Source organism: Propithecus coquereli, unplaced genomic scaffold (genome assembly GCF_000956105.1).
Source record: "Propithecus coquereli isolate 6110/MARCELLA unplaced genomic scaffold, Pcoq_1.0 Scaffold470, whole genome shotgun sequence".
Taxonomy (NCBI): Eukaryota; Metazoa; Chordata; class Mammalia; order Primates; family Indriidae; genus Propithecus; species Propithecus coquereli.
The window spans coordinates 697,711-719,249 of NW_012150508.1; the positions used below are offsets into that span (position 1 = coordinate 697,711).

The 21,539-nt window shown below is 54.5% G+C and overlaps 1 protein-coding gene across 1 annotated transcript; it reads right to left on the reverse strand.

Moving 5' to 3' along the window:
- Positions 1-5,630: 5,630 nt before the first annotated feature.
- LOC105819146 (chromosome unknown open reading frame, human C11orf96) lies at positions 5,631-7,024 on the reverse strand. The gene has a single exon (XM_012655329.1). It carries the CDS (start codon positions 6,976-6,978, stop codon positions 6,262-6,264), a length of 717 nt encoding a protein of 238 aa, XP_012510783.1. The 5' UTR covers positions 6,979-7,024; the 3' UTR covers positions 5,631-6,261.
- Between the last annotated feature and the right edge of the window lie 14,515 nt (positions 7,025-21,539).

Genomic DNA, 21,539 nt, shown 5'->3' on the forward strand with positions numbered 1-21,539 from the left:
TGCTGTGTGGGTTACAAAGGGAGGTGGCTTTCTGTAAGGCCCCAGGTTTCTAGATACTCTATTACTTTTTATCTCTCCTATCTTTTTTTTTTTTTTTTTTTTTTGAGACAGAGTCTCACTCTGTTGCCGTGGCTAGAGTGAGTGCCATGGCGTCATCCTAGCTCACAGCAACCTCAAACTCCTGGGCTCAAGTGATCCTACTGCCTCAGCCTCCCGAGTACCTGGGACTACAGGCATGCGCCACCATGCCCGGCTAATTTTTTCTATATATTTCTAGTTGTCCAATTAATTTCTTTCTAATTTTTAGTAGAGACGGGGTCTCGCTCTTGCTCAGGCTGGTTTCGAACTCCTGAGCTCAAACAATCCGCCCACCTTGGCCTCCCAGAGTGCTAGGATTACGGGTGTGAGCCACCACGCCCGGCCTATCTCTCCTATCTTTCTTATAATAATTTGCTAAAAGCCACAAAGAACAGCTAATGTGTACCAATATTCTGGCTCTAGGCTGAGGATGATGGCTCAGCCTAGCACTTTGGGAGACTGAGGCAAGAGGATCGCTAGAGGCTGTGCGTTTGAGACCAGCCTGGGCAATATAGCAAGACCTCATCTCTACAAAAAATTTAAAAAATTAGCCTGCATGGTGGCACATGCTTGTAGTCCCTGCTGCTGGGGAGGCTGAGGAAGGAGGATCATTGCTTGAGCCTGGGAGTTTGAGGCTGCAGTGAGCTATGATCGTGCTACTGTGCTCCAACCTGGGTGACAAAGCAAGACCCTGTCTCTAAAAGGAAAACAAATTCTGGCTCTTTCCAATCACTTCTCCTAGATCTATGGGCTTGGTTAACACATGGTCGGCCTCCCAAAGTGTTATAAAAATGGTTTTACCGAATGCTTTGCCAAGGGAAAACAAGGGTCTCCAACTTGCCAGCCTGCAATATGTGTACCCTCCCTGCATGCAGCAAAACCACTGTCAATGCCCTGTATTTTAGGGGTTTTGTCAGGACAGCACCCCACTGCCAGGACTGTACTAATTTCTGTTTATTTATGGTAAGGGAAGTCTGTTATAATAAAGACCCCCCAATAGTGGCTGAGAGAAGACAGAGGTGAGAGCTCTCGCGTGTCCATGGTGATCATTCCTGACTGACAGGCTGTTCGGTTCCACAAGGTCATTCAGGGGTCTGAGGTCCTTCCATCTTGTTTGTCTGACATCCCCTCATTGGGCTCGTCAGCTTGGTCACTGCTAGGTTGCAGGCACAACCGTGTTCCCACCTGTGGGAAGGGGAAAGACAGCCTGGCAGGGGGGTGGGTACCCCACAGTCTTAAGGCCACACAAGAGAGTCTGGCACAGGGTCAGCAGACCATCATGACACAGACCTATTTGGTAAACTCTGCCACCTCCCTATATCCTCCCTAAAATAGTGCCCACCATCCTCCCCTGTGCCAATGGGCATGGAAGCACCGGGAACCTGCTGGGGGTTGGAGGGGTGTGCTAGCCCCCATTCTCCAGGAAGCAGACACCAGGATGGGAATAAATGCACAAGGATCTCATGAGGAGACATGTCTGTGTGAAACGACATAGGGAGGCAGCCAAGAAAGGCTGGGAAGACCACAGGCTGCAGGGCAAGTGTGACCCTGAGTGATGGAGAGAGGGAGAGAGGTTGTCCGCAGACTGCTCTACAGGCTGAAAAAGCTTCTGCAGAGCCACTAGGAAATCTTTGTGACAAAGGCCACCAACAAAGAAATCTAAGAAATCTCATGTCTCCCAGGAATGGTTCTGCCTGAGTATCCCAGCCATGCACACATTGGTAGGGAGTGGCCCATGGAGGGTTTGGCCTTAGCCAAAGAGGGTAGTGGGTTTCAAAGCCAGGCTGCTGTGGGTCAGTTACACTCCCTGTAGCAGGAGATCTGCAAAGCTTATTATTCTCATAGCTACCACAAGGGGTTACAGGAGGAAGTTGGGGTTCATATTCTAAAAAGAGCACAAACGTTGGGATTTAAAAAATACTAGGTTGCAAGCCAGCTCACCGCTGACTACCTGTGGCTATTGTCAAGAAACTTAACCCCTCTGATTCTCAGTTTTCTCATCTGTAAAATGCCTGAGAAACTTTATCAGGATGGAAGTGGACTACCGATAGGAGGGGCTCCCTGAATGGTGGCCTTTATCCCCCTCCCATGTTTCCAGAGCCCAAAGGGCCTAGAGGTTACCCCAAATGTGCTTCAGAAGGAAAGACCCCCAAGCCCACAGCAGACATGATTTCCCGGGATGGCAGACGGCCCTTCCCTCCCAACCCCGCACCAGGCGGGGCCAGAATCGGACACAGTGGGCTACAAAGGCCAAGCTGGCTTTTACATCAGTCCAAGACAGGCCCTGCTAAACACCGCCCCCAGGGCCAAAGGGAAATATTTAGGAGAGGTTGTGGCCGGAGCTGGGGTGGCCTCTTGTTACCTCTGCCTTGCCTGGGCACCAGCCTGTTTGAAAACTCATCACCCAGGAGAGGATTGTGGGCTGAGGCCCAGGCCCAGGGAAGGAAGTCGGCCTGTAACTCCAGACGGCTGGGCAGGCGTCCACCCGCCCAGGCTCCCGCTGCTCTACAGCTCCTGAACCTCTCTGCTCCAGCCCCCATTCTCCAGAGCGCTTCTTTCTACTCCTTCCCTCCTTCCTATCCACATGGGCCCCCCTCTCTCTGTCTCTCACTTTTTCTGGCCCAGGGTAGTGAGCCCGCACCGTGAGCACCTAGCAAGCTTTCCACCCTTACAGGTGGTCCTTGTGCTTTTCATCTCTTCCCGTTCTCTGGCTCCTGACTCTATCTCTCCGTATCTCTCCATCTCTTTTAATTGCCTTCTCTCTATGTCTCTGACTTTCCGTGTCTCCTTCCTCTCCACCTCTCCGGCTCTCCTGCTCTCGCTTGCTCCTTCACTGCATGTCTCTCCTGCACTTTCCTCCTCTTCCACCATTTGGCCACCCAGCCCGGCCCAGCCCGCCTCTCCCTGGAGCTGTGCACTCCTGCGGAATGCCTTAGGGCGCTGGGAAGAGCCTAGCCCAGCAGTTCCTCAGGGACCTGGCAGGGGCTCCCTACCCCCCAGTCTCTCCTGCCCCTTCCTCTGTTCAGGGCAGAGACATTCAGAACCAGAGAGCAACCCCAGCGTCCTGCAGGGGCCACGGCTCCTCTAACACTGCAGCACCCCAACCTCCTCTCCCTCACCCTCTCCGAGTCACTGCTCCCACCAGACGTCTTTCCATATCAACACTTAGAACTGCCAGTTACAGGCCAAACTATGAAACTGGGACAAATAGGACATCATTTTTATACTAAGCAGTGGAGCATTAGCTTAATTAAATGTGGAGTATCTATTCAACAGAATTTGTAAAAACTATGATGAAGATCCTTATATACTGATATTAAATACAAATGCAATGAAGCAAAAAAGCAGGCCGAAAACAGCACGTAGAACATAAACCCGTCTTATAAAAGAAAATAAGCACGCACATATAGGCATAACTTCCAGAATGTTAACCTATTTGTCTCTGAGTGGTGGGAGTATAAGTCACTTGTTTTATATTATAATGAACAAATATTTCTTGGGCAATAAAAAATTAGAAGAATAATTTAAAAACAGACTAAGAAGTAGGCAAGATGGTAGTCGATCTTCCTCACTGCCTCTTTATTTATTTTAACCCAACAAACATTTCAGAAGCACCTCGTCAGTGCTGGGGCCTGCCTGCAGCTTAGCAGGGAGTCCAGTGGTGGGACAAGGTCCCAGAAATAACCCTCGATACTGGCCAGGGGGATCCAAGGAGACCCTAGGGTAGGCCGTCAGCTGAGTAGGGGTGAGGGCCAGCAGGACAAGGAGGTTCTTTGGCAGGAGAAGGCTGTCCAGAGGGAGGATCTCAGCCTGAGGGGTCTAGAAGCCCACTGGGGGGTGTTTCAGATCCTTGGGGCATCTGGCTCTTGAAGAGTAGAAACAGGAGCCACTGCAGAAGAGCTAAGGAGGGGGAAGGATGTTGGGGTCTTTCCCTCTGCCCTTGGCGAGTCTCTCTGGAGAAAGAAGAGCATGGGGCTGGGCTCTGCGGGTGTCCCAGCCCCCCTCCTCCTGCCCTCGGGAGCTCAAAGCAGCCCAGTGACAGCAGCTGTGGACTGGAATAAAGCATCAACCTGAGGTGGCCTTTGCAGATAAGGACCTCCTGTCACCAACCCCCTCCCCCCCCACCACAATGGAACCCCGTCGCTGGGGACTACCATGGCCGGTGTGTCCTCAGGGGCTGGGACAGGGGCCAAAGACCACAGCAGCCAGTGTCACGGGTCTGTTCTCCTCTCTCTGTGCAAGTGGGAAGGGCATCCTCTCAGGCCCTGCGGTTCTATTTTTGTTTATTTGTTTTATTTCCTCTGCTCTCTCTGCTTCTGCGAAGCCCAGGGCTGCCAGAGGTGCGGCGTGAAGGGAGACAGGCAGTTCCCACCACGGGCTGGCTGAGCTGAGAGGGTGGGTTTGGGGGGAAGACGCCTGCCCCCTCAGCCCCACCAATAGAGGGCGCCCGAGCACGGAGCTGCGGCAGCCCGGAGACGGCGTGGACGCGCCTCTGCGCTCTCCTTCAGTCGCCCTGCTCCTCAGCCCACAGCCTGGCCACGCCGGGGTCAGCCTGGAGTAATCCGGGAGGGGTGGGCTGGGAAGAGGCCTCAGGTGTGGGGACCCGCCTTCCTCAACCAGTGTTGTTTGTTACACCTGACCACCCGCTGCCAGGTGACACTGCTACACCGCTAACCCGGAGGATGTAGGGCGCCGCTGCTGAAGAGCACTGCAGAGTCAGTCCTGTAGTGGAAGGAGCCGGGGACCGGGAGTCAGGAGCACCGGCTGCGCCTCCGCTCCTCTGCGTGCGACCTTTCCCTCGCCGCTGGCCTTGTCTCCTCATCTGTAAACAAAGGCAGGGACGGGCGCGCGGGGCAGAACTCGGTGGTACCCAAGCGCCCTGCAGGCCCGGACCAAAGACACGTCCCACCCTCCTTTTACCCCAAAGTGGGCAAAAGATAAGGGCTGGAAGGACGCACCAAAGGACAGAGCCGCTGTTTGCTCCGGCGGCACAGTGTGGCTGAGTTAGCTGGGAGTTGGGGAGGGGGGTCCCTGCAGGCGGCAATGAGTGCGCACCCACACTCCCGCCCAGCCCAGGCGGGCTCCTGGCCCTCTCTCGGGTCCCACCGCCCAAACAACCCCGCCCAAGTCGCTCAGTGCTGGCTCCCCACCCGCCCCACCCGCCGCCAGCAATGGGCGCCGAGCGAGTGGTGTCTTCTGCGGCGGGTGTGGGGAGGGGACCCTAACCCCGGCCTCCCTGAAAGGTCAGCTGCGCCAAGGAGGGCGCTGTCCAACCTCACAGCGCCGACTTTGCCCCGCCAGCGGCTTCACTGCATCCCGGACGCGGGCGATGGGGGATGGGGGGTGGGGCAGGAGCGCTCTGGGCCGGGTGTGGATCCATTGGAGAGGCAGGTGATGGACCTGGGGCGCGACCTCGTTCTGGTGACTGAAGGTAGTGGAGGCACTTCCACCTGGGGCTCCCTGGCTCCCCGTCCCCGCCACCACCTCCCTCGCCTCCCCCAGCCTTGGGAACCTGGGCCCCAAAGGTTCAAGAATTCAAGAGCCTGGAGAAATGCACTGTGCAAATATATTGACTTTATTTGTCTCCGTTCGGGAGCCTCCCAGACATATCCAGGTAAAAAGATCGTTAAATAAACGCCTTCAGCCATCGCAATGCAAAAATAAATATCAATCCTCCGGCCGCAGCAGCAGCTGCGCTGCGCCCAAGTCCCATCGGCCGCGCCTAACAATTATAAAAGTGTTCAGCGAGAGTGTGTTGGCGTGAGTGTGGACGGGTGTGCGCTGGGGCCGCGGTGCAGCGGTGTGCAAAATCGGAGTTGCAAACCATTAGACAAGGGCTTGGAGCGGCGACCCCGGCCACCGGGACCCGCCTCAGCGCGGGCGCGCCTCCCCGCACACACTCACAGAAGAGTTCGTACTGGGAAGAGTTAAAAAATAAACATTTACAAGGGCAAAGAAAGCGGCCCCCCTCCCTGGCGCCCCGCGCTCTCCGGGCCAGGGCGAGCGCAGCGGACGACGCACGGACCAGCTCGCGGTCGGGCGGTAGTCCAAGCGCGCGAGGGGCGGCGGTCCCCGGTCCTCAGGGGTCCCCCGAGGCGGGGCGCCAGCCCTCTCGGGGTTCGCCCCCTGGTGCCCTGGCGGGCCGCGGAGGCGCGCGCGCGTCCCCCTTCCGGGCGGCGCCCCTCACAGGGCCGAGTCGGAGTCGCTGGAGTCCAGGCTGTTCCTCAGTTTGCAGCTGCTGAGCTGCTCCCTCTGCAGCGACAGGCTCTGCGTGCTGCGGCGCAGGCACTCCAGGCTCTGCAGGAACGACTTCTTGGCCTTCTCCTCCTCCATGGGGGACACCCCCTCCTCCTCCACCTCCTGGATCTCGTCGAAGGTCACCGGCTGCGTCTTGAAGCGGGACTGGCGCGGCCGCCTCAGCCGGCCCTTGCCCTTGGACAGCTTGGCGGGCCGCACGGGCTGCGGGAACTCGTCGGCCAGGCACACGAAGTGCGGCATCACCGCCTGGTAGCTGGAGCAGATGCCCATCAGCTCGCCGGGCTTGGCGGCTGCCATGGCGCCGCCGGCGTCTGCGGGGCCGGGCGGCGGGGCTCCGGGACTCTCCGCGGGCGGCCGCTGCGCCGGGGCCCCCCGGGAGGCAGCAGCCTGGGGCTCGCCGGGCGGGGGATCCAAATCTGCTGCGGGGTGGCGGCGGCCCTCGCGGGCCCGGGCCGGCGCTCCTCGGGAGGGCGGGCGAGCGGGCCCGTCGGGGGGCGCGGGGCTCCGGGGACGCTGCTCCGCCGCGCTCCGAAGCGCTCGCCGCCGCTGCTGTCGCCGTCTGCCCCGCGGCTTCGCGGCTCGCGGCTTATATAGCCCGCTCCTGCCCACCCGGCTGCGAGCTCGGATGACAGCGAATGCCATTTAAAGCGTGCGCGCCCCGCGCCCTTCCGCCTGACGTCGCCCCGCCACTCTGGGAAAGTAACGGCCCCTTCCCCGGAGCCGCCCGCCCCTGCCAACCCGGCTCCGGAAGGCGGGCCCCGCCCGCGGGGGTTCCGGGAGGATCCGAGGCCCCAAGAGCACGCGGCGCCTCCGAGCTGCGCCCGGGCCAGGGGTCCTCGGATCGGCAGGACTAGGCGGGCGCTGTCCACGCTGGGATCACCCCACTCCCCACGTCCACGTCTGTAGCAACCCAGGTGTCCGCTGGGACGCAGGTCCCCCGCCCCCCAGCCCCAGATGCGCACACTCAAGGCGCTGGTTATTCTGCCGCGGAATTTTGCTGCTCTCCTTGTAGCCAGGAGAGCCAAGGCGCCAGGCTCCCCAGAACCGAGCTCAGAGGAAGGGGCGGGCTTCTCCTCTGGATCCTCGCCACCCCCCACCCAGACACACACACACACACACACACACACACACGTGCGCACGAATACAAACACACCCCGATTATTCCATTCCGGTTCTTCCCTTGCCTGGATGTCTTCTCTGTCTCCTCACTCCTCTCCCCACCCAAGTCACCCCCATTCATGCCCTGAAGAAAGACACTTAGATAAGGCACTGACAACAACAACAACAATAATAGCTACCATCTGGAGAGCTTACTCCAAGCCAGCCAGTGAGCTCTGTTTTACATATATCATCCTATTTAATCTTCCTAACAGCCCTGTGAGGTAATTGGCATTCTCTCAGTTTTACATATGAGAAAACGGAGGCACAGAGGGGATAAGTAGCTACTCCCCTAGTCACTGATGGAGCCAGCGGGGCGGACTCTAAAGTCCGTGATCTGACAGCCCCCTGCTAAGGGCTGAGACCCCTGAGCAACATCCTACCAGTGCGCCGAGGGTCTTTAAGTGCAGGTCCAGAGGACGGCCCCTGCCCGGTGCCCTCGGACTCCCAAGAGCAAAGTGGGCCTGAGATGCCCAGCGCACAGAGAGAGGTGCCCTCCCTGGGCACCCAGCAAGGCGCACCGCACCACTGGCAAAGGAGGGACTCGGTGGGATTTGGCCTCCGCGCCTTCCATATCCACTCAACAAAGACTTACTGAGAACCCACTGTATACCGGCTCAGCATGGAAGTGAACAAGAAAGATAAAGTCCCTGCCCTCACGACAGTTACATTCAACGGTGGGGGTGGGGGACGGGAGACAGGCAATAAACGTATCAACAAGAACATGTGCAGGGGTGGAAATAAAATAGGGTGGTGTGATACGGGTGCAGATGGAGAGAGTCACAGAGCAGGTGGCCAGCAAAGGCTTCCCAGAGTGGGGAATATTTAAGCTGACACCTGAAGGACAATAATAACACTGCTAAGTGCTTAATATGTGCGATGCTCTGAGTACTTTTATGCATTAACTCATTTAACGTGTTAGCTATTTTATTTAATCCTCTCAACAACCCTGGGTAACAAGTGCCATACATTTATCATTGCCACTTACAGACAGGAAAACCAAGGCACAGAGAAGCTAAGCAGCTTGTCCCAAGGTCCCACAGCCAGTAAGTGCCAGAGCTGAGCTTCAAACCTAGGCAGCGCGGAGCCCACACTCTTGCCCACTGCGCTGAAGTGGTTGCCCCATGGTGGACAAAGGAGGAACCAGCCATGTGGCCAAGTGCGAAGAGAGTGTTGGGCACAGGGAACCCTAGTGCAAAGGCGCTAAAGCAAGAACAAGGTTGGATTATTCGAGGAGCAGCAAGGAGGCCTGTGTGGCTAAGGAAGAGTGCGTGAGGGGGATGGGAAGGTCACTTACGGCCTTGGCTGCTGTGTTACAAAGATGGAATTTCATTCCAAGGGCGAATAGTAAGGGTTTTCAGCACAGGGAGCTACATGCTCCAATTTGTGTTTTTCAAAACTCACTGTGGCTGTCTTATGGAGAGGAGCCAGGGAAGAAGCAGGGAGCCCACTTGGAAGATTGTTATGAGACCCCAGAGACAAGACGGTGGAGGCTTGGGGTAGGGCGGAGGCAATGGAGATGTAGGAAATGTCAGATTTGGGATTTGTCTGAATATAGAAGTGAGAGAACTTGCCGACAGATTAGATGGGGCGTGGGGCAGGGGAGGAGGAGGAATCAAGGTTGGCTTCTGTGTATTTGGCCTGAGCAAGTGCTCTATGGTGGTGCCACTGATAGACGGGAATGCCTTGGGGAAAAGAAGAGTGGCCACCCAGCGAAACCCACTGCCCACCTGGGTGAGGCCTGGAATGCTCCTGTCAAAACTATATTACATGAGAGAAAAATCAACTTCTATAATTTTAAGACTACTGTATTTGGAATTCCTTTTTTTTTTTTTTTTTTTTTAGACAAGGTATTGCTCTGTTGCCCAGGCTAAAGTGTGGTGGCATTGCCCTCAATGCCTGGGCTCGAATGATCCTCCTGCTTCAGCCTCCCAAGTAGCTGGGACTACAGGGACCCATGCCCAGCTACTTTTTCTATTTTTTTGTAGAGATGGTGTCTTGCTGTTGCTCAGGCTGGTCTTGAACTCCTAGCTTCAAGCAATCCTCCCACCTCGGCCTCCCAAAGTGCTAGGATTACAGGTGTGAGCCACCATGCCAGGCCTGGAGTTCCTTTTAACAGGAGTTTAGCAATACCCTAACTAATACAGAAATTAGTACCAGAAGTGGAAACTGCCGTGTATAAAACCCCCAAAACAGGTGCCATTGGCTTAGCCGACAGGTGGTCAGCAATATAGAAACAGATATTGGAGAATGGGAATCTGGTGACCCTTGCTATGCTGGGACAAAACATTTATTGCAAACATCACCTGTGATAATTTGGAAGACAGCCCACATGCCTATTGAGCCTATAATTCTAGAAAAGTGGTTGAAAAGAGAAAACATTTGCATGTGTTGGCTGCTTGATGCTGCTTTCGGCAAAATATTACAAGAAAGAGATTGGCTAGTCTGCAAGAAAAGATGGACAGAAACAAAAAGAATCCAGAAAACCGGTGTCCTCTGGGTTGAAAAAGCCAACTGGTTTTTTTCAAAGGGCAGGAGATCACACTGACATGGCCCAGAGCCTCTCTCAAAGCTTGTCTATTAGGCCAAACATTAAGCCAAATGAAATTATCCCTGTGGCAAAGTATTATGTTAAGGGTATTGCCTTGTTATCCAAGTCTGTTATTTCAATGTCCTTAGGGTAACCCTCATTTCTAATGAGTGAGAAAGAAATAGGTTTGGCAAGGAAGACAGATTTAATAACTGTCAAGAAAGGAACTACCTGTGTGGTTTCTGGCACATGGAACTAACCAGAACCATCTAGAACTGAAGTCTACTAAGTTTCTGAAGCAATTGCTATCGCCAACAAAATTGCCAGGGGACTGCAAAAGCTCATGATTGTTCAAGCCCATGGTTGTGGGTAATGATAGACAAGGAAGAATTCTCAAAGGGCAAAGCCAGGACCAGGGAGACACAGGGTAAGGGGGTCACCCCCAGAGAACTTTCCCCTGCTGCCAGGGCAGGGGAGTCCTCGGTGTTCTAGAGGGTGGCTGCAGCAGAGACAGCCAGCTGCCCACCCAGCTGGGTCACATTTCTCAACTTCCCTTGAAGCTTGGTGGGCCAGACGCGTGAACTCTCATCTGTGGAACACAAGCAGAGTGGTATTCTGCCTCTCTTGGTTAAGGAGACATTCCTGCCCTAGACGTCTGTGTGCTTCCCCTCACACTGGCTGGAAGAGCGATACCCAGAGAGACCTCGGGAGCATCGTGCTAAAGACAGTGGCACCGTCATTAGTCTGGGTCCCTAAATGACCACATGGAGCAGAGCTATCTGCCAACCTGAAACGCTTCCCTTGGGACTATTACGACACAGGAATCACTTGACTATTTTAAAATTACTCTGATTTGGGGTTTCTTTATTATATCGACTTAGCTTTGTGCTAAGAGACCATCAGACATCCAAGTGGAGACGTTAAGCAGACCCCTGTCACTCAGGAGAGAGGGGAGGGGTGCAGGAGGAAGTTTTGGAGTCATCAGGGGATATATGGGGGTTCACAGTGGGGGGCAGAGGAGGGCTGGGATAAGCCAGCTCTGGAAGGAGGGTGAGCCAGTCAAGGGCTCAGGGAAGTAGCGTCCAACAGGATGGGGGGAAACTGGGGGAACATGTCAGAACCCAAGAGATGGATGTTTCTAGGAGGAGGGAGACCGTTAGTATGAGAGTCCAGAAATGGGTCCTAGCCTGGCTCTCCCCAAGCTTACTATGTGGCCTTGGACAAGCCACTTGTCTGTCTGCCCTGCAGAGTTCTCGGCTCAGATGTTCCCCGTTGGAGAAGCCTTCCCTGGCCACACTACTGAAGGCTGCCCCTCAGTCATTCTATCCCCTTTTTCTCTGAAGCATGTTTATCACCATCCAAAGGGTCCTCTTGTTTGTTGTTGACTCTGTAGTGTCTGCCTTGCCCACTGGGAAGTCAGCGCTGGCCACTGCCTTTCCCAGCACCCAGCACAGAGTTGGCACACAGAGGAGCTCCTGGGTCCCTGTGGCGAGACTGTCGCCATGTTCATCCTGCTTCCATGGCTCCTAGCAGACCAGCAAGGGGGGCACATTGCCTCCAACACACACAGTTTCTCTGGACCCCAATTTCCCAGGCCAGGGACTGGTGTGCCCTAAGTCATCTCTCTCCACTCCCCTGTGTGGGAGGCTCCCCAACCCTGGCCCAGGACAGTGAAAATAGGAAAAGAGATGTGTACTCCACAGCAAGCGTCCCAAATTAGCAATAAGATCACCCCCTCCTTGGGCTTGGGCCCTGCTCACAGGGGGCCTCTAAAAAGAGAGGGGAAGGGAGGAGGGAGAGACCCAAGCTCCCATGCCACCTAGATCCTGGTCCTGCTGCCAACCTTCTCCATCTGTGACCATGGCCCCCCAACCTTAGGGGGGCCGTAGGGCCAGCCCCCACCCTGGGTGGCCTTTTTGTGCTTTCTGTGCCCTTCCCTATTCGCAAGAGCCAGCTAAGGGCCACTGTCAGGTTAAGAAAACACAGACCTAGATTCTAACCCGAGCCCTGCCGTGGACTCATTCTGTAACCTTGGGTGGGTCACACTCTTCGAGACGGGTTTCCACACCTGGAAAGCATAAATAATGCCCCGGGAATCAATGATGTAATGTACGAAAGCACCTAGCATGGTGCCCAGAATGTCTTAAGCATAAAATAAAAGTTCCTTTTGCTTTCATGATCTCATCCTCAAACCTACCCAGCCCCCGACTTGGTTGAGAATATATCAGGGAGAGGTTCCAAGAAATTCCTGCTCCAGAGGGCATTTGGGAGTTTTGGTGGCTTGTACCTCCTTGTCTGACTCACAGTTTAAAAGCAGCAGCCAGACGGAGCAATGCTGAGCTCGAAGTACTGTCTCCGGGGTGGAATTCCACATAGCACAGGGGAACCACTTGGGGTGTTGTTACTGCTAGTTTCCAGAGAGGGTCCCAGGGGGCATCAGGGGACATCAACCCCTCTTTCAACAGACCCTCCCCCACACCTTTCCTTCCTTCAAAGGCTGGAGGGCCAAGACCTTCTAGGGGCAGGGGGTGAGAAGAGTGGGCAGGGGTTGGGGGGTTCGGTAGTGGGGTCCCCCGGGCATCAGGTCCTGGTTTCTTTTGCCCTCCAGGCCTTGCTGAGTTTGCAGAGGCTGGGAGGGGTCAATGTCAGCTTTTCCTGCCTCACCTGGCCATCCTGGGGCAGGGGATGGCCATTAAAGGGGAGGCGGGACAAGCCCTCTTAGCAGGCCTGTAGCCCTGGGACTACAGAGAAGGGACAGAGAAATGTCATCTGTTGAACACCTACCATGTGCCTGGCACTGTGCCGATCATGTTTTGCACACACTGCCTCATCTAAACCATCCCCACTGCGTCATTTGAGGAGCATCCTAGGATCACCCCTATTTTACACATGAGGACTCTGGGTGCTTGGTAGTTTGCCAGGGTCACACTATGTACTAAATGCTGAGACTGGAATGCAAGGCCAGGCCCACCTGACTCAGAAATCAGTGCTCACCATTTGCACCCCCATCCCACTGTCTCCCTGATGCGGTGGGAACAGCACTGGGCCGGGAGTCAGACACCCAGGCTGCAGTGTCGGCTCCATCCCCCACACACTCTGTGGCCTGAACCAGCTGCTCCCCGTCCCTTAGCCACAGTTTCCCCATCTGTGAAGCAAGGAGGCTGTACTCTGGTCTGCTGGGGGTCCCTCTAGGTCTAATATTCTAGAATCCTCGGGAGGGTGAGGGAATGTGGGGGGCCATTCACAGGAGGTAGATGCTTCCCCTCGGGCGAGAGAGTGGCAAGCAGCCCGGGCCGAGGCTACGGGGGAAGCTGGCCTCCAGGAGGGGTTGCCGGGGAGAGGTGGGGTGGGGGGTTTGTGCACCTCCTGCTCCACCATTCCCACCCATGCTTTAGCTTTTGGGCAGAGCTGGGGGTTTAAAAAAGCAACCACCAGTTCTTACCCATTAGCAAGGCTCCGTCTCCAAGCGAGCCTGCGGTACCCTGGGCCTGGGACGGAAGGAAACAGGGATGCCGTGGGGCCAGGGATGCAGGGGCCGTGAGCACAGAGGATGCACATCAGGGCAGGAAGAACCAGGTCGGGCAGTTCTGTTCACAGGGCCTCCTCTGCTTTTCCCTGGGAGGTGGCAAGAGAGTCACGCCCCTTCCCCTGACTGCTCTGCTGCCCTGGCACAGAGCCATTGCCAACTAGAAGCCTTGGGCAGCTGGCTGTCCTCCTGCCTCACCCAGAAGTCTCCCCACAGTGGGTCTCTGGGTTCCAAGCACTGAATGAGGTGGTAAATACTCCAGATGGTTCTGTTTGGGTCAATCTGCACTTTGGGTGTTTTTGGCCCTCCACCACGTGTGTGTGTGTGTGTGTGTGTGTGTGTGTGTGTGTGTAATGCAAATTGGCATAAGGAGTGGGGAAGGGACAGCAACAAACACATCTCCGTTCCTGGCAGGCCAGTGACTGGGCTTTTTCGGGGTGGTCCTACCTCCTGGCCGAGCGCTCATCTCCCTCGGTTGCTCACCCTGCCCCCAGAGGGCCCTCCACGCAAAGCCTGTGACTTCAGCATCCTACCAACTGCTTCAGCCTTACTCAGAATTAGCACTTCGTCTGGTATGACTGGGAGCATGAAAGTGTTTTGGTAATTTTGCTGGAGGGTTGCCATGACAATCCCCAGCAAGCTCCAAGAGGGGGTGTCAGTGTGCACGAGAGGGAGAGACAGAGAGAGAGGAAGAAGGTCCAAGAGACACAGAGAGGGAGGTAGAGAGAAAAGAGAGAGGGTCCAGGGAGGCCCCCAGTGAGATCCCCCCATCAGGCCACCAGTCCCCAGCATGGCCCCATTGGTGCCGCGATGAGCTCACTGTCTAATCTGGGCCTCACTGTAACAGTGCAACGGATACCAGCTGCTGGGAGGGAGGGAGGCCGCAGAAGCTGCCAGGGCAGGGCTGGCCCCCCTCCCCCCAGGGGAGGCGCCCTGCCACCCCACTCCCAGAATGAGTCCCAGGGAACACCAGGCTGGAGTCGGGGGCAGGGAGAGTCTTGGGTACTCAGAGGGAACCAGAGCGCAGGGAAACCTCCTGAAAATCTTGCCCAGCCTGTGCCCAGCTATGCTGATGTGAGTAATGGGAGCTCGTTTCCCTGCGAAGGGTCTGCTTTCTGGCCCAGCTCTGCCAGCCCAGGGTCCACGGCTCAGTCCTTCCTACAAGCCTTCTTGCAGGTCTGAGTGTCTCTCTTCTGGCCCACCAGTCTGAGACTCATTAAATGGCTGAGGATAAAATCCCACACAATCTGTGGCCCTTGAGCTTTGCAAAATGGTCTCCTCTCCGTGACTTCAGCAAAATAGGTACATCTTTGCTGACTTTTGAGATGAAGACAGAGGAGCCCAGAGAGAGGAGAGGACTAGACCAAGGAGACATAGCAAGGCAGGGCAGCGGCAGGACGGAACCAGTCTTGGACTTTACCCTGAGCCTCGCTGCCTCCTAGGAGGTCAGGTTCCCCAGAATAGGTCCATCCGACACTATTCCCTCATACATGGACAGGGAAACTGAGGTCCAGGGACATCCCCCAGCAAATAAGCATAAAGCCTGGGCTTGCAGCCTCCAATCCGGAGTTTTGCTGCCTCTACTGAACCACGAGCCAGTACCAGGGCTTCCATAAATCAAGCCCGAGTGACTTATTGTATGCTCCATGGTTAAAGTGTAAGTCTCTCCCTTGGAAGCACCATCGTCCAGTTATTGGCAAAACAGAGCAGAGGGCAGCTGGAGCCAGGAACACAAAGGCAAGAGGCCCAGGCAGTACCAAGTGCCAGCAGTGTAAGGCAGCCCTGCAAAGGGCCTCCAGCCTCCCTGTTAGAGCTGTGTGGTGGCCCTGGGCAAGTCACTTTGGCTCTCGAAGCTGCAGGTGCTGCAGCTGTCAAGAGCTGATGCGACAAAGCATGTGGCTACTGAGTCAGGAGCCCTGGAAGGAACTGCCTTCCAAGGCCTTCCAGGTTCTGGGAAGCGTCGACCCTGGAACAGCAGTCTCTGGCGACGGAGGTGCCCTCATCCCTCATCTGTCTCCAGCCTGGATCAAATCCACCTTCCAATAATTCACTATCGTGGGTAGCACCATAAAGAAAGTGCTGTGGGCTCTGAAGACACCTGCAAAGATGACTTTCATGCAGCCTTGGCAAGGGGAAGCAGCGTGAGAGTAAGCAGTCTCAAGACTGCCTGCCTGCCTGGATACCCCGTCTGCTGCTTGCTGAGTTCTTCTTGCTACCCTGGCATTGCGAAAGTCTCATGGCTGCCCTCTCCTTCTGCCGGAGTGGTGGTTAGGAGGATCAAACCAGATGATTTGTGAGAACACACTGGGGGGGTAAAACTTGAGGCCCTGTAGGAGGGTGAGTTTTTAAGTGGATTCCAAGAATTAGGGTCAAAATGATGCCCTGTCACATAACGTTCTATGCTTGGCCCTGGGATAGGACACACCATCACCCTTGGAAATAGCTACTGGCCCACTTCTGGGGGCCCAGAGAGTCTGTGCCCTCCAAGCCCTGTGTTCCTCCCCAGACGCTGCCTCAGGCTGCCCCGTGGACACCAGGGGTGCCTGCTGCGCTCCAGTCCCTGCACTTTGACGACATGTTCGGGGTGGTTAGGGGTTACTCCCAGGGAACCCTCTCTCTGATGTTGCCCCACCTGTGGAAGGCATCTCCGCCTTCTCTCTTCAAGGTGGCAACAGGTGCCATTTCTCCAGGCATTCCCTTAAAGGGACACACAGGGGATGGGATTTAAAGGGATGAGTTTTTCCTGAGCACCTAACTCATGCCAGGCGCCAATGCAAAGCACTTTGTACCAATCATCTCATCCTTAAGTTTATCCTCCAAGATGAGTATTATCATCTTCAAGCTTTTGTTGAGGAGAGAAGCTCAAAGATGTCAGGGAACCTTCCCAAGTCCACACAGCCAGGCAGGGGAGGAGCTGCCACGTGAACTCAGTTCTGTCAGCTGCTAAAGCTCTTCTCACCCATCAGCACCTCCCGTGGGGGTGACCCCTAGAACTGCCCAGGGAAGGGTTCATGGACAGGGTGAAGAGGGAGCTGGCTGGGCCTGGGGAAGGGCCCAGAAGTCTAACTGGCAGGACTCCACTTCCCAACAACATTCTCGGGACTAGACTGGTGCAGTAGAATCTTGGGGCAGGGCAAGGAGGGGAGTGTGGATGACATCCAAGCCCACTCCTCCTTTTCTCACAGTAATGGGAGGAGCACGGGGGCCCCTCCCTACTCATGGTGCCCCAGCACTGGAGACGGAGCAGGCAGCACCCCACTAGGGGACCTCACGCCTTAAACTCAGGCAGGAGGGGTGGCACCCCCAGCACCTGGCCTCGTGACCATGCCTTCAGACCAGAGTCTCTGGCATCTGAGATTGGAAACTACTGTTTCAAAGAGTACAAAGAAGAAAACCACAAAGGCTCAGCTGATGGGGGGTGTGAGGCCTCAGGAAATGGAACAGAACTGCAGGCTGCCAGAGCGGGAAGGAACCTTCCAGATGAGCTGGGTCAGCATTTTCAGACCATGGAGTGTGGCTCGTTAATGGGCTGTACAATCAGTTTAGTGGGCTTGACCAGCATTTTTAATGATATACAACAGAACACAAAATATCACAGTAAACATGTCAGAAAGTATTGTTTCATGAAGCTTTAGTTTTAGTTGCGTGTGTGTGTGAAAACTTTTTTTTTTTTTTTTTTTTACCATAGGTTGTGGTCAAAAGAGCTAAAAACAAAACAAAACAAAAAACAAAAATCAAAACCCATTACGTTGGTTCCCCCTGCATTTTACCTATGGGAAAACCAAGGCCAAGGGCAAGAAAAGGCTTTGCTCAGGACCCAGAGATGGGACGAGGACCCAGACGGTCTCCTGTGCCAGGACACAGGCCTGATTTCTTACTGTCTTTACCCTTAGACACCAACCGCCTTGTCAACCCTTCACCCCAGCTGCTTCCCAGACTAGAGTGGAAGGATCCAGGGCTTTGCATGGGGGTGGGGAAGGGGAGGGAGTCCAACACTGCCTCCCTCCTCTCTGCATTGCTCCTTCTCTGTCTCTTTCACTGCTTTTCCTCCTCCTGTCCCTCCCTGTGGGAGCACCTGGAGTCCGGTCCCCTCCACACCCCTCACACCTGTCCACACAGTCCCTGAGCCCATGCTTCCCCAGTCTCTCTTGGCCAGATTGGGCCCACTCTCCCCACAAGTCCTCGTTCTAGACACGTCTACACAGAAGTCGCTCCACGGCAGTGAGACCTGCCCAAAGCCTGCACGAGCTCTTTCCTTCCCATCTACATGCTGCTCCGTAAGAACAGCTGCTGCTACTGGGACGGACATAAATGGTCTCACTCAATGTTTTCCAGGTAGCAAAACTCAGGCTAAGAAATTCGCCAAAGGCGACACAGGAGTTAAGTGGAGCAGCTGGGACCAGAACCAGGGCCACACCACAGCACCATCCTGCCTGGCTGGTTGCTGGTGGCCTTTCCTCTGAAGCGTCTTGGATTGGGCCAGGTGGATTGGGGGAGGTCATAGTACCAGGGTCGGGGTTGTTGCGTGGCTGCAACTCCCACCTTATGTTGCAATAAGGAAAGGAGCGTTCCATTCCCAGAAGGGAAGAACAATGGAAAGGCAACATCCACTCTTCTTCCAGCCGCCTCCCAAGAGAGGAGGAATGATTTGTCTGATAGGGACATGGGGAGGCTGGCCCTTTTCTGCTACTCAGCTCCTGTGTACCCCACGGGTGAAGGATGCCTGAGAAGGACCAAAGGCCTCCATCTTCTGGAAGCAGGCCTGGAGGCCCACCTCCTCTGCTCCCCACCAGCAGCTCAGTGGCAGAGGCAGTGATCCCCTGTGCCCACAGCACAGAGTTTCCCGGACAGGGTGCCTGAGGCCTAGACTTGGTGACGGGGTATCAAGAAGTCCGACTGTGGTCGTGGAGGTAAGCCAAGGTCTCCCAGCTTTATCAGTAATAACCCTGATACTCTGACCTCGTAGCTGAGCCCTGTGTCTGTTTCTCTCTTGCTTCAGTGCTCACGGGAAGAAGGGATGTCACCCGCACCAGAAAACCCAACATCTTTTCTCCTTACCATTCCCAGAGGTGCCCCCCAGGCCACATCACAGACCTCGCACTTGGGCTCCTGCCATGGGCTCCCCCAGGTCCTCTCACCTCCAGTCCCATCCTCTCATTCCATCTGATACATCCAATTCCCTGAAAATCACCCTCCCAGACCTCAGCGGCTCTGCACTGCCCGAGCCAGCTGCTACCTGATCTGGGCCCATCTTCCTCCCAGCTCAGCACCAGCCACTGACAGCCCCTCCCTGTCAGCCTTGCAGCTGTCACTTCCCAGGGTTCTACGCCCCCCTCCAGCCACCGTTCTCCAAATGACTCCTCCACTCTGAAGCCTGCCCTGACTACCACCCCATACATTCTGCCAACTCTTGTAACTCCCATTGTCGGAACCCCTCGTTCCACTTTCACTTCGTTATTGAGGTTCTTCAAGTGTGTGTCTTGTTTTCTCAACAAATGATAGAAAATATAACAAATAACAACAACGATGCTAATACTGGCTGAGATGTACAGAGTTCTTGCGTACTCTGTGCCAGGCACAGGACAACTTCTCCTTCAAGAAGGGAAGCAGTATAGAATATTGAGCCTAGGGCCTGGCACACAGTTGGTGCTCAAGCATGGCAGGTGTTTCTCGGATATGCTTAAACACTGTCGGTAGGAGGATAAATCGGCATACCCTTTCTGGAAAGCCATTTACATTACATATTCAAAGCCTTAAAATATGCATAGCCTTCCTGGTCTGGGACAGCAACCCCACTTTTAAGAATTTATTCTAAGAAACAATCCTAGATGTGCACAAAGGTTTAGCTACAGGACAGCTGCACACAGCCATGCTGCTGATACGTGGAGGTGCTATGCCTCTGTTTCTTCACTTGTAAAATGAGAACAAAAATAGTGCCTCATCCACAGGCTATTGAGAGGATTAATAAATCAGATATCAAGATATGTATAAGCACTTAACGCAGTGCCTGGCATATATCCCGGCTCTATAAAAGTGGTACCTGTTCTTTTTATGATTTGAATTGAGGTCCAAATGAGGTCAAAATCTGAACTCTCAGCTGTGATACTTCCCTTCCTCCCTCCATTCATTCTTAAGATTTCCGAAATCAACAGAAGGCTTACTAACAGCAAAAACAACAACAACATCAGCAACAATCCAAATGCCCACCACAAAGAACTGGTTAAATAAAAATTCGATTATATACAACACTATGTAGCCACTCAAAATAATGTAGAATAATTAATGTCATGCTCCAACATACACAAATAAAAAAGGCGGTATAAGACTGTAAGCTCAGTATGATGTTACGTTTTTTTTAAAAAAGCACACAACTGTGTAGAAAAAATATACTACAAAATCTGAAGAGTTGTCATCTCTAGCATGTGAAGTTGCTAATGCTTTTTGTTTTTCTTTTTATCTTTGACTTCTTGCAAAGAACACATACTCCTTTTGTAGTAAGGAGAGAGAAGTAATTTTGCAAAAGAAAATAAAAGCCATGTTGCTTTACTTCTATCTGCAATGGAAGGTATTGTGTCTTCCTTTTATATATCTCCCCCACTGCATCTGACACACAATCTCTAGACATTAAAGCCCTGGTTTGGAACAGAATTCCAGTCTGGCAATCTTGTTTAATCTTCCAGGCCAAGGCGTTCTGTACAGAGTTTAGAAATGGCCTGCAAGAACAAGAAAACAATGCAGACTGGCAGGGGTACATCGGAGCCTGATCGTGACACAGTCACTGGGCTAGGAGACGTCAAGAACTGGCCTCAAAGGACAAGGTGGTGGAATCCTGGAATCTGTCCAGGGCCGGTGCATTAGGACACCAATTACCTGGGGAGCATGTGGCGGGGCTGCCGAGAGCGAGCTGAGCATCAACACGAGGCCACTTTGGCATCTGGGAACCCTCTTCAGTTTGTTCTCAAGAACTTCCGAGGGGAAGCTTAAGTGCAGTGGGATCTTAATATGATCAGCTCCAGTCGTGCGCAATTTTCATTTTGGCCATCCTCCCGAAAGCCTCTGGGGCCCCCCTTGCTGACTGTGACAGACTCGAGGGCACCAGGGGAGCCTGCCAAGGGGAAAGGCAGGGTCACAGGGCCATCCGCCAGCCAGAGTGGGACTGCCCACCCAGAGTAAGGGTTAAGGTTGGGGTTAGCAGGGCATGTGAAATGGTGCACTTAAAATAATTGTTTACTAAGTATGTTACTGTCAGGCGTGTTTACATGCAAGATCTCAAGCCTCACAAGACCCCCAGGAAGGGGCTGCTCCTGAGTCTATTTCCCAGATGAGGAAACTGAGGCTTGGAGGCGGACTGGTCCAAGGTGACCCTGCTAGTAAGGGCAGAGCCCAGGTCCGCCTGACTCAAGCTGAGGCTCTTTCCACCTCCCTCCCCACCAGGGCTCTGGCAGTGATTCTGACAGATGTGGAGGCTGGGCTAGGGGTGGGGGTGCCAGAGCTGCTCCCTAATTCTACCCTTGCAGGTAGGACTGTGACTATAAGAGGGGGCCAGTCTTGCCCGAGGTTGTCCAGCTCATTCCCCTCAGCGGCTGGTGCAGAGCTCAGCTCACGCTATATTCAGCAGGACGACGCTACCGCACGCTGCAGCAGGGGTCCTGGCCACATATCGAGCCACCTGGCTGGTGCGGTGCAGACACTGTCGATACCACTGCTTGGAGGGCTGCCCCAATAAGGCACTGTGACCTTCTGGGGCTGTCTGTCCCTTGTGTTCCCTTTTGTCACCAGGTCTCCAGGGTGGCAGAGAGAACACTGGCCAAGGCACTCGATATGGGTCTTCATCCTGGTGCTGCCTCATTCCCTGGGTGGCTGGCCTTTAGATGCTATGTACTTAACTCCTCAGTTTTCTCATCTGTTCAATGGGGAGAGTGGTCCCTAATTGACAGTCCCACAGGGCTTTGGGGAGAAAAAGGGCAGTGTGCAAATAAGAGTTCACCA

Bases quoted from the DNA above. Each gene is read 5' to 3' on its own strand.
- LOC105819146 (XM_012655329.1), bottom strand. From the start codon at position 6,978: ATGGCATTCGCTGTCATCCGAGCTCGCAGCCGGGTGGGCAGGAGCGGG.